The following is a 12,422-nucleotide window of genomic DNA, read 5'->3' as shown; positions in this document are numbered from 1 at the left end:
TTCAAAGTTAATGGGGATGCAGAAATTGTTTGGATGATGTAATTGAACACTACTCAATGTAGATTCATGGGAACAATTTTTTTTTTAATTAAATAAACAAAAAAATCAACAATCTGTATGTTTCAATTGGGGTTAAATTTCACGAGTAAGCATCAACGAGTAGGTAATTACATATTAGGAGTAAGATTAGTGTGTACTTTAGCTGCATCTAAAAAAAATAAATGAAAGTAGAATGAATCACAATATTTGTACATTTGCAATCATGTGACACCAGCACCAAGATTTAAAAGAAATATAAAATTGATTTAAATACACATTTTTTTTCTGTAATTTCTTTCTTTTGAAATTAGTGAACTTTTTATGACTCAATGCCACGACCCATAACAGCTTTCTTTGTGTTCATCTCTGGTCTCAACAGGATTATGTAACATTTGGGTCCAAACAGTGTGATCAAGAGTCCAAAACTTGAAGCCAAGATGGCAAATACCTCCACTGCATCTGCAAGTTTTCCTGGTGAGCTGATATAAGCAGGAACAAAGGCCACCCACACAGCACAGAAGATCAGCATGCTGAATGTGATGAGCTTGGCCTCATTAAAACTGTCGGGGAGATTCCTTACCAGGAATGCAATTAGAAAACTGAGGAAGGCCAGCATGCCAATATAACCCAATAACACTGCAAAACCAACAGTGGACCCAACTGCACACTCATACACTATCTTATCATTGTGGTATTGGGTATTTTTATGTGGAGCTGGAGAGGAAGAGACAAGCCAGGTAGTGCAAATGGCTGCCTGAATAGATGTAAGAAACAGAACTGTTCCTCTCTGCTGCATAGCACCAAACCACTTCAGACTGGTTCCCCCTCCTGGCTTGGAGGCTTTGAACACAGCCAGAACAACCATGGTTTTCACCAGGATGCATGAGACACAAAGCACAAAGCTGATCCCAAATGCTGCATGTCTAAGTTGGCATGTCCAAAGCCTGGGTCGTCCAATGAACAGCAGTGAACACAGGAAACACATTTTAAGTGACAGCAATAGCTGGAAACTAAGTTCTGAATTGTTGGCACGCACTATGGGTGTTCTGCGATGGTAGATGAAGATCCCTAGAACAACAGCACATACAAATGTGCCCAGTAATGAGGTTGCTGTCAAGCAAATACCCAGAGGCTCATGGTAGGAGAGAAATTCTGTCTGCTTTGGAATACAGTGGTCACGGTTGGGGTTTGACCAAAAATCCTCTGGACAACTGGTACACTCCAAGGAGTCTGATACAAAAGGGAACATTGATGAAATGCATATTATTTTTCATAATAATGAAATTAAATATATCATGCAGAAAGAATAAAACGTACCGCTCGTGTTAGTGATTTTTCCCTCAGAACAAGGGATGCAGTCAAAGCAGCATTCGGGTTCCCCCTTCCTTCTCACCATGTGGGCACCAGGAGGACAGTTCTCACTACATACTGATCGAGGTGGCTACATGAAAAAAATTACATCTTACATCTTACAATGTTATTTTACTTTTGTCACATGTACAGTATAAGTCTACAAAAACTATATATAACCTTTTTGGATTCAAAATTCCAGAATATTTTGTCTTCATCAAGTATGAGTTCTTCACCTTTGAAAGTTGACCTCTTAACCTCACCCACATTCTGAACTTCAGTGCTTCCATCAGGGAGCCACAACCAGTTCATCACATCGTAAATTGGTAATGCATCGCCATTCTCATCAAATGACACTTGATCACCAAATGAAGTGGTGAAGTTCACCCTTTCCAAGTGATAAACAAGCTGTTACAAAGGAATGTATATTAAATTCATTAATTTTGTGTGGAACTGCTACTTAATAATCAAATAAGATCTATTATACTTGTATATATGAACTCGTTACATTCTGACTCGAAATCAAACAAGTCACTTCACTAAAATTTTTGTATATTTATATATGTTAATTATTATTATTAATTAATTAAAGACATTAAACATTACTTTCAGTCCTGAGTACAGAAAATTCATTTAGCTATTTTCAGCAGAGTTTTTCTCATGGCATTGTACTGAATCCTGCAGTGTAAAATTCTGTTCTGAAAGTAATTATAGAGTAAAAGAATTAGGTCATCGGTGGAGTGTAAACTGATATCACACCTGCCAAGGCTCCAGTGACTGCAGAGTGGCACAGCTGTCCCCACTGAAAGACCCTCTTCCTGGCTTGCACTGTAGCATATCATCAAGGGAATACGCCAGAGCATATACAGCTTTGTACACATTGTACTCAGGCCGGAGGTTCGAAATTTCCAAGAATTCAGTGTCTGCATTTTCTAGATCTTCCTGTCCAGTGCATATTGCTCCACCACCTTCCAGCCAACCTGTTGGAGGTGGTGCAAATCTGCACTGAAATGTAAATTCCCAAAACTGAGTAACCTGAAATATATTTAAAACAGTTTGTCACAAATAATTAAAATATATTATGAAAATATATAATTCTTGCAAGTACACACAGTAAAGGGTTCCCTTACCATACTTCTTCCGTAGCTAGTGCTGTGGGGTAGATTGGGACGTACTTGTAACAGGAATTCCCTGAGCCCTTGTATTTCTCCTCGACGAATTGCAATACCCAGTGTACCACCCAGGTATGGCATAAGTTGAGGTATTTGTAGAACAGCAGCTGCTGTCCAGGCTTCACTGGCAATCCACTGCAACCCTATTAAATTGTGTGCCACTACCTGTGATTTGTATTACAACAAATTTATAAAGTGAAATTGTAAGTTGTAGATTTATTAATGTCATTACAATGACAGTAAAGTAATTGCTTATCTCCTAGACTAGCTTTAGAGGATTATTTATCTGTACTTGTTCAAAGATATTATACATGATTTTTGTAACTTGTAAAAACAAAATTGTTTTAAAATCAGAACCTCTTCCATAAGATTGATCATATGACTCTCATGCGCAAAGACAATGACCACACGAGCTGTGGATTTTTTAATCACATCCACTATCCTCCTTATTTCATCTGTGTCTGTGTCCCAGGGCAAAACTTCAACATAGGCCAGGCAACCTTCACCTGACAGACTCAGCTCAGATTGAAAGGCTCTGGCTGCGTGAAGTCCATAATCATCATCACTGATCAGCAGACCTGCCCAAGTCCAGCCAAAGTGTTTTAGGATCTGAATAATAGCACGTACCTAAGTGAAAATATATTAAATTCATTTACTTATATCAGTATTTGGTCATCACCACTGACAGCAATTTAGCTATGTTCTCTATACAAGAACAAAACAGAATATAGCTGTATATACACAAAATATGATTTTAATATGTTTATGTTGTTATGTATTATGTTGTTAGATGGGAATTTTCTTCTTGAAAATCACTTTAGTCTTTCTATTTTAATTTTTCTGATATATTTTCACCTGGAAAGCATCACTTGGGATCGTCCTAAAGAAGGATGGATACTTTTGACGGTCACTCAGGCAGGAACATGTGGCAAAATAACTCACCTGTGAAAGATACAGACTGAATATTTTAGAACTACTAAAAGCCTTTGTTTTCTTTAGCTTTGTCAGTTGTTATTGCAGTGTGTTTTTAAAAGTGACATTAAATTTGCAATAAAATCTAAATAATAGAAGAACTATTACATAGACGAGTAGAAAACTTACCATTGGCACTCTGTACAAACCTAAGACAGTGGAGATAGCAATAGAACGTGTAGAGGAAGAATCACCAACAATCCCTATGACTGGAGGATTTCCAGCACATTTATTATTTAATATAATTTTCTCCTCTTGACCACTGACTAATGACAGTGCTGCACGGAATCCAATTCCAAGTTCAAGGCAGTTGTCATAAAGAGTGTATCCCAGAGTCACATTAGGTAGCAGGTTGGAGTTTCTGTTGATCTCATCAATAGCAAAGGCCATGGTTTGTGCCTGCCTAAATCCTAAGACATCAAAACTAAGAAACAAGAAAGATTACTATTAAAAATATAGCAAACTTGGAAAACATATTACAAAAATATAGATTCTGTAAATACTGACTAAATAACTTAATAGAAGTAATTATAGTAATATTTAATGAAAAAAATAAATAAAGAATATGATATGTGCATCTTTTAACATTAGTATTTTTTAGTGTAATTTAGAGATATAAATTACATTATTCATATTTCCCTTCCATTGATTTCACTGTTTGTTTGTTTTTTGTTCTTCTTCTTTTTTGTTCTCCAGATATACATCCCAGACTTACCCATGGCAAACAGACTGCTGTGACTGTGAGGTAAAAGACAGGTCCTGAATGCTTGAAAAAAAGTGGACTTGAAATAGTCCTCCTAAAATCACATCTCCAGTCTTGTGCATCCCATTCAAATGAAACTTTCCAAGTAACTGACAGGAGGAGGGAAACAGAGAAGAACATGAAGCAGAAGAAAAGGAATACACCAAAATAAGTAAGAAAAAAATAGTTAGCAAATATGACCACATGACAGCTTCCTGATTCCTGAGCCTAGTGATTAGGTTTTATTGCTTTGCTATTCCTTTTTATTTGCATGCAGTGTTGGTAATTCTTTCACACCACCCATTAGGGAAATTGAAAGAGTAGGGGCAGGGCCTAAAATACTTTTCAGTTGAGGTTGCTTTTGTATGGCAGACTTAGGCAATACTGTGAAAAAATTAGGTCTCAAAAGAACTGAGTTTACTTTTTGTATGTTGTTACTATCAAGTTTTACATTTATCATCTGCTATAAAGGCACAATGAATATTCTTGTAGTTCCACCACCATGCAATATGTACATTGAGAAAGCATTTATAATTCATGTACAACAATTTTCATTGTGAAAGTCTCATTGAGGTCTTATTAATTCAATTATATTCAATTCAGTTCAATTTAATTCAGTTTTATTTATGTACCACCAAATCATAACAGTGATCTCAAGGTGCTTTATATTGTAAGGTAAAGACCTTATAATAATACAAAGGAAACAGTAAAAACTCCAACAATCATATGACCCCATATAACCAAGTGCTTTGGTGACATTGGGAAGGAAAAACTACCTTATAACATGAAAAAGCCTCCAGCAGAACCAGGCTCGGGAAAGGGCAGCCATCTGTTATGACTGATTGGGGCTGGGAGAGGAAGATTGGACAAAGACACACTGTGGAAGAGAGCTAGGGAGTTAATAGCAACTAATAATTAAAAGCGGAGAGCTGTATAAACACATAGCAAATAAAAAAGATGACTGAAGAAGAAGTACTCAGTGCATCCTGGGAATCCCCCAGCAGCCTACACTTATTGCAGCATAACCAACGGAGCATTCAGGGTCTTCTGGTCCAGCTCTAACTATATGCTTTATCAAAAGCATAGGCTCATTTCATAGGCTCGGGGTACAGCTGAACCTGTCTAGCCTTCAGATTTGAGACGTAACAAAGTACAAATACTTTGTTACTGTACTTAGTTTTCAGGTATCTGTATGTGGCGGAGGTGTGGTCTCTGGCTCAGCTGAAAGGACGGGTCAGTGCAGTGAGCTCAAGGGGCGGTGCCAGGGAGGCTGGAGGGACAGGTGGAGATGATCGAATGAGGTTTTTCCTTCTTATAGTGAGGTGTGTGCAGCCAGCTGAAAAGTTGGTTGTTGTAGGTGCTGAACCTTGAAAGTTATGTGTGCAAAATCAATAAAAACTTGAAGAATGGTGTGTTGGGTCCTGGTACTTTACACTGTACTTTACTTGAGTAGTTTTTCTGACTACTTTTACTCCTTACATTTTTAAACAAATCTCTGTACTTTCTAATCCTTACATTTAAAAAAAAAAGGCTCATTACTTTTAATTTGACACATTTCAGTCGAGTTATTTTGTCAATGTGAGTCTTGATACATCAAACTGTTCTGAGCCTAAACAGTAAAACATGAATGGCACTCCCATTTGTTTATCACAATAGGATGTTGCATAAAAAGAGATAATGTGCACCAAAGTCAGTTGTGAAAAGTGGGACTGTGTTCTTTTGTTTGTTTGTTTGTTTTTGCCACAATACTGGAATGGCAGGTGTCCATAAGTTGTAAGTTCAGCATCTAGCTAGCCCTACTGAAGAGGAGTGAGCATAAAGAGAGTTACTTTTTTAAGTGGGAGGTTATTTCAAATGCAGTATTTCTATCAGCACAACAAACATCAGCAAACACACAAACTGTGTGCAGTCTGTCTCACAGTGTGTTGCTAAAATTCCAGCTGCTGTATTTCACAGGGAAAGAAAGAGAGCTAACTTCACTCAGAGAGAGAGAAAGGATAAGAAAGAAAAAGAGAAGTTAGATTTAAAAATAAGAACTGCTCAGTGGTATTTGATAAACTGGAAATTTGAAGCATCCATGCAAGTTCTCATGTTTTTTAAATCAGTTATTTGGTCTGTGTCATGGCCAGGTGGCTGGATTGCAGTGTGGACCCAAGTGCAAGACACAATAATGGAGGCAAAATAGGATTTTACAAATTTTTTTCTTTACAATGACATGAATCAGTGAGCATAGGAACTGCCATGGGGGGTGTCTGTGCATAATGGCAAGCCTCAGAGGACAAAGGCACTGAAACAGAGGAGAGGGATATTACTGACCTGAGCAATTTGGAACAAGGCAGAGCAATACTGGTGTGGACTGTGGCTTACTTGGGTTTGCACGCGATTGAGTTAAGAGAAGGGGATTCTTTCCAAATGAATGTCCGGGCAAAGGCAATATCCAACCTAAGTTCCATTTTGTTAGCGGAGCCATTGGATAGGAGGACAGGCAGGCAAAGTTGGTGAGTAGTTGCAAATCCTGAGAAGTGTGGTGCAAGACTGGAAGAAAACCTTAGTTTGAGATCACCGTCCAGAGGTGAGCAAGGAAGGTAAGTGTGGTATGGAAATATGGCATGACTGCATGAAACGAGAGGAGAACAAGGTAAATATAACCCAAAAACAAGGAATTACTGTTTTCATATTGTGCAAACTTGTTGTAACTCAAACTGAGGTAGACTGACTGCTATTTAAAGGCTGGATGAAAATACTAAATAAAAGGATAAACTGGTTAGTTTGTTGTACCTTGATGGGTTTATAGTAAAGAACAGTGTGTGACTGGCACACAGTGGCTGTGGTTTCATGGTGGGAGTTAGGTTACATCAAGTGTCGCAAAGATTCTAATGATTTTTAGCTGAAGATACTTAGATTCCACCTTCATACCAGCTTTGTACCATCTAGACAAAAGACAGCATAAACCAGGGGTGTCCAACACCGGCCTCAAGGGCTGGTGTCCTGCAGGTTTTAGATGTGTCCGTGATCCAACACAGCTGATTTAAATGGCTAAATTACCTCCTCAACATGTCTTGAAAAGTCTAAAGTTTGTATCCCCATCACTGATATAATTTATCATTATGTTAATATAGCACAAGGTTCACTTAGCTTTGCACAGAAATAGAAACCTACTCCAAAAAGCTCATTTTTACTTTCTTACTTTAAGTACATTTAACTGCCTGTGGTTTTTTACTTTTACTTAAGAAGTTGAATCAGTACTTCAGCTTTTACTGGAGTATTTTTAATAGAACTATTTGTACTCAGAATGGGAGCACACACCGCCTCCACCTTCATTCTGAATGTAAGTATCCTACAGGGGTGTGTCCTCAGTCCCCTCTTATACTCAATTTTCACCCATGCCTGTTCTCAAATCCACACCAGTATCATCATTATAAAATTTGCTTTTGACACCACCATCATATGACTGATCGACAACAACAATGAATCAGCCTACAGAGAAGAGGTTCAGCATCTGAAGCAATGGTCTGAAAACAACAACCTGTATCTGAACACAGCCAAGACCAAGGAGATGGTAATCAACTTCAGAAGAACAAAGCAATCTGAGCACTCTACCCTCTACATTGGTGGGGAGGAGGTAGAAAGGGTAGAAATCTTTAAGTTCCTTGGAGTCCACATCTCGGCCGACCTTACCTTACCCCTTTTCCACTATCTAGTATCAATAGACTACAGAAATACCTCCTTGCAATTACCCGGCAGGGGCCTGCGCCCATTCCTGCTCCCTGGAGGAGGGATGTGGAGTAACTGCTGGGCCCACCACCAGCTCACCCACCTGCCCAGCCCGAGCCGGAGGTCAGCGTGGGGAGAGTACGCGTGCCGGTGTTCGAGGAGGCGCGCGAAGGTCTGCGCGTGCCGGTGGTCGAGGAGGTGCGCGAGGGTCCGCACCTGCCCGGTGAGGAGGAGGATGAGAAGGTGGAGGAGCTGCTCGAGCCGGGAGTGGCGGCGGAGGAGGTGCCGCGTGAGGGGCTGCTTCAGCCGGGAGCGGCGGCGGCGGAGGAGTCCGAGGTCCCTGTGCCAAGGGAGCCTGCTCGGCTGGAGGGCTAGCTGTGTGACGGCCCCGCCAAGTCTGAGGGCGGCGTGCTCGCCAGACCGGCCTCATCTCCACCAGAGGCCGGCGCACCAATTGATCTTAGGTCGGCCCAGTCACCTGTGAGCCGTGACCACCTGCCACGCGACTGACCTCCGGACCAGCTTTGCCAGCGCCGCTGGAGCGTGCGACCACCTGAACTCACACCCCCCTGTCGCTGGACCTGGAGCTGGGGATGCCAACGGTCTCTCTCCCGCTCGCGGGGGGAGGGGAGTAGGTTTGGCCGGATGGCTCCCCGGCCTCAGTGGGGCCATGGGGGTATGTGGCGGGGCGTGGCTTGCGGTGCCGTGCAGTGACGGCAGACGCACCTGCATGGCATCCGCAATCATGCCCCGCCTACTTAAATACTGTAGTGGGTCCTGTGTGTGGTTGTTGTGGTTGGTACGTTGAGCTGGCAGCGGGAGAGCTGCAGCTTTGTGTGTATTGTGGACAGCAACCGTCAAGTATTAATAAAGAAGGATTAAAATGCCACTGGGTCTGCCGTGGTCGTTTACAATAATGTTTAAGTAGTTTAATGTGTAGGTGCTGAGGATAAACACATTTTGAATGAAAGCCGGGGAACTTTGGTAGCACAGAAACAAGTGGCTATTCTTTGTGACCATATGATCGGTCCCTCATATTACCACTATTTCACCCAAAGGCACCAAGTTAACACTTTAAAGTGCAGCAATACACACAAATATAAACAGTATTTGGTGACAACTTTGCTTTCAGCCTCTAACCCTCTGGGGTCCAGGGTATAATTGGCCGTTTTTGACTACTTTTGATTTGGCCTCTATATTTCACCTTTAAAAACTGTTTATCTTCCCAATCTCTTATTTTCTCATTTGGACATACTTTACATACATACACAATTTATCTAAATTCAGACAAAATTTGGAGTAGAAAAGTGATATTTTTGACTGTAAAAACCACAAACATGTTTACCGAATCATTTTCATAACTTGAAATGCAAATAGAAATTGTACATTTTAAAAAAATATGCACAAGTTTTGCAACAACAAAGTTATATGGTACTATTTACCTAAAAATGCAGCCAAGGCTCAGACGTTTTTTATATAACCATTTCAAACTATTTACAGAACAATCAGGTGTGCTGCATCAAATAAGAAGGCACACAAATTATTTATGCAACTCCAAAAAATAGTTTGTGTCCACTATAACACAGATGAGAACAGCACAGGGATAAATCCTGCAGGTCTGACAGCAGGTGTGTCACTCCTGTTTTCCATGTGAGGACAGTGTTTACACTGCAATTTGCCTTTGGTGGCTTTTTTGCAGCAACTGTGACATTCACTAGTAGAACTGACACACAAAACAAAACAAAACAACGACTACACTACACACTAACTACACTAGAAAACACACTAACTTGAGACTCCAAACACGGTAAACGTCACAAATCTCTCACATACCAAAACTCTCTCTCTTTTGCTCACTCACTCACTATCGCTGATCACTCCTAAAACTTCCCCCTCTTCCCAAACAACCAAATGCCACATGTTGCCATATCATTTTTTGATTGGTCGACATGGTACATTTTTCGACCAATAGGGAAGGAGTGTTTTTTCTTTTTCGTTTTTCACTCACAAGCAAAGCGTGTTTGCTAGCGCTCTCCCTAGAAAACGCAGTTTTTACCGTTTCTTCCCAGAGTAAATGCCACTGTTTTATTAAAAAACAAACAAACATTGGTTTTACGTGGCCTATCAACACAATTTAAAACCTGGTATATGGTTTGAAGTCCGCACGTTCCACCCAAGTTGAAATGGAGACTCTGGGTCCATCGACCCCAGAGGGTTAATCAGAAAGCCTTAAGTTGGCTAGTTATGTACCGGGCTAATGTTTAAAGCTTTCACTTGAGTAAATTAACTCATATTACTGCTAAGGAATGTTAGCTAAGTTCACAGCATATTCCATAATAGTGCTGCTGCCACACTCAGTGGATTTCAATCATTTCTCCAGCGAGTTTAATAGCCAGCAAAATAATAATCATAATTTTGAAAAAATAGCATGTGTAACGTACACGTACTGGAAAATTATTTACTAGGACTCACCTATCATATGACTAGAGAGCGCAAACTCCGCCATTGTCGTTTTCCATCAAACACTCATTAAAACAGCAACCTACAGGTATGTTAGTGCACTCATCACCGACTGTCCAAGGGAGGGGCGGGGTCACATGTTGAAACAGACAGAGGCGCAAGGCACCCCAGGCGGGGAAATTTTGCTTGTACATTTTGGGACTCATTTTATTTCTCTATCTGATAAGAACACTATTCAATCAGATAGTTATTTGTGTTGAATGAAATACAGTTACACTTTCAAGCAGTTTTAAGCACCACATCTGAAATTCAAGCACTTCAAACCTTGAAAAGACAACATTAAAATTCAAGCATTTTTAAGGATCTCAAGCACCCGTACGAACCCTGAGTAATCCCCCTCAGAGACATTTATACTGGCAGACCCGTAACCCCCCCCCGGTAAACGCTACAGGTCCATCAAGATGAAGACAAACAGACTCAATAGAAGTCTGTCAAACATACCCTACCTCCACCCTGATTGGAGGTGTGCCATGGGCATTACACCTTATTTATAAACTGTATATAATGAAACCAACATTCCTACCTCTTTAAACTGTATTTACTGTAACACTATTTACCCCCCCCCCCACCACACACACACACACACTCAATGTGTATGTGTGTGTATGTATGTATGTGCGTGTGTGTATGCATGGGTGTATCCGTATGTATGCAGGTGTATGTATAGCTTGTACATATCTTTCTTGTGTAAATGTAAATTTGTCTGTGTTGTAGTGTAAATACTTATGCTATTGTGTACTTCACACACATGGAGAGATGCTAAACTGTAACAATGACAATAAAGAGCTACTCAATTCTATTCTATTCTATTCTTCTACTTAAGTATAGAATGTCTGTAGTTTTGCAAACTCTGCCAGCCTCCTGCGGACTTCATGCTGCCACCACTATGGCGTTATTTTTGTGCCACTATTCTGAGCGCACGTAAAAAAAAATTGAGCGCACGTAAAAAAAAATTGCAGGTGCAAGTGTTGCATTTTGAGGAGAAATTTATTTTGAGCGTACAAAAGCTGAATTTGAGTGAACAAAATTCATTGCTGCGTGCAAAAAACATATTTCAGTGTTTGCGCTTATCCATATACACACACAATAGCACCCCCTCTCGCTCAGTTTTTTCATTTGCGCTTGCTCGCAATGTGTTGCTTGCGCTCACAACATTCTCTGCTTTGTACGCTCAACTCTCTGTACACCGTTATAAGTGTGCCACAAAACCAACCAATCACAGACTTGGTTTCAAAAATTCTGATTGGCTCTTACGGTCTCCAATCAGCTCGCTAGCTACTGCATTCCGGAAACACTGTCCGAAATGTAGCTAAATCCAGCTAAACTCTATTAAACCCCAATTTGCGGATAATATTTTTAATTATTTTATTTTAAAATATATTATTTTTTAAGACTATTGTTGGTGTAGTATAATGTAGTTGCATCATACAACCATGCCATCTGACTCATTTTTCCAAATTATATTTGAGTAGCTCTCTTTTATGTCGTCGAATACTGAACAGCAGCACGAAAACAGCATGTCCCGGCCACATGTAAGTAATATAAAATCATTTTGTACATTATTATTCGCTTGATAACTGACGTTAGCTAATTTGCAAACTATGCAAACTTGAAAAATGATGTACCTCATGTAGTTTGTTTTATGGGTTGTTTATTTTTGTCTGAGATACATCATTTCATTGTATTTTTCTAATTACTTGTCCATGTTCTTTGCTGCTTTTAACAGGACATACTGAGACAGCAAATGATGCATAGACTCCTCTCTAAACTGGAAGCTGCTTTAAACCAACAACCACTAAATCTGGATTATTTGGAGTTCTTGACTCGTCATGAGCTTGTTCTGTTTGAATCTTTCTCTCAGCAAATAGGCGGTCTGTCAGAGATTACCAGTGTTGGGGAGTAACGGAATACAT

General features: G+C 40.0%; 1 protein-coding gene across 1 annotated transcript; it reads right to left on the bottom strand.

Annotated features, from left to right (window-relative positions):
- Positions 1-358: 358 nt before the first annotated feature.
- Positions 359-4,507, bottom strand: LOC102301744 (extracellular calcium-sensing receptor-like). The gene is made up of 9 exons (XM_042216962.1): positions 4,249-4,507; positions 3,663-3,957; positions 3,417-3,503; positions 2,919-3,188; positions 2,520-2,726; positions 2,149-2,424; positions 1,570-1,797; positions 1,357-1,480; positions 359-1,269 (listed from the first exon to the last, which is right to left on the bottom strand). Exons 1-9 carry the CDS (start codon positions 4,479-4,481, stop codon positions 359-361), a joined length of 2,631 nt encoding a protein of 876 aa, XP_042072896.1. The 5' UTR covers positions 4,482-4,507.
- Between the last annotated feature and the right edge of the window lie 7,915 nt (positions 4,508-12,422).

The sequence above is a fragment of the Haplochromis burtoni genome, unplaced genomic scaffold, assembly GCF_018398535.1.
Source record: "Haplochromis burtoni strain Fernald_Lab_line unplaced genomic scaffold, NCSU_Asbu1 Contig_1407, whole genome shotgun sequence".
NCBI lineage: Eukaryota > Metazoa > Chordata > Actinopteri > Cichliformes > Cichlidae > Haplochromis > Haplochromis burtoni.
Note: the sequence above shows the minus strand (reverse complement) of the source record. Positions and strands in the feature narration are given on the sequence as shown.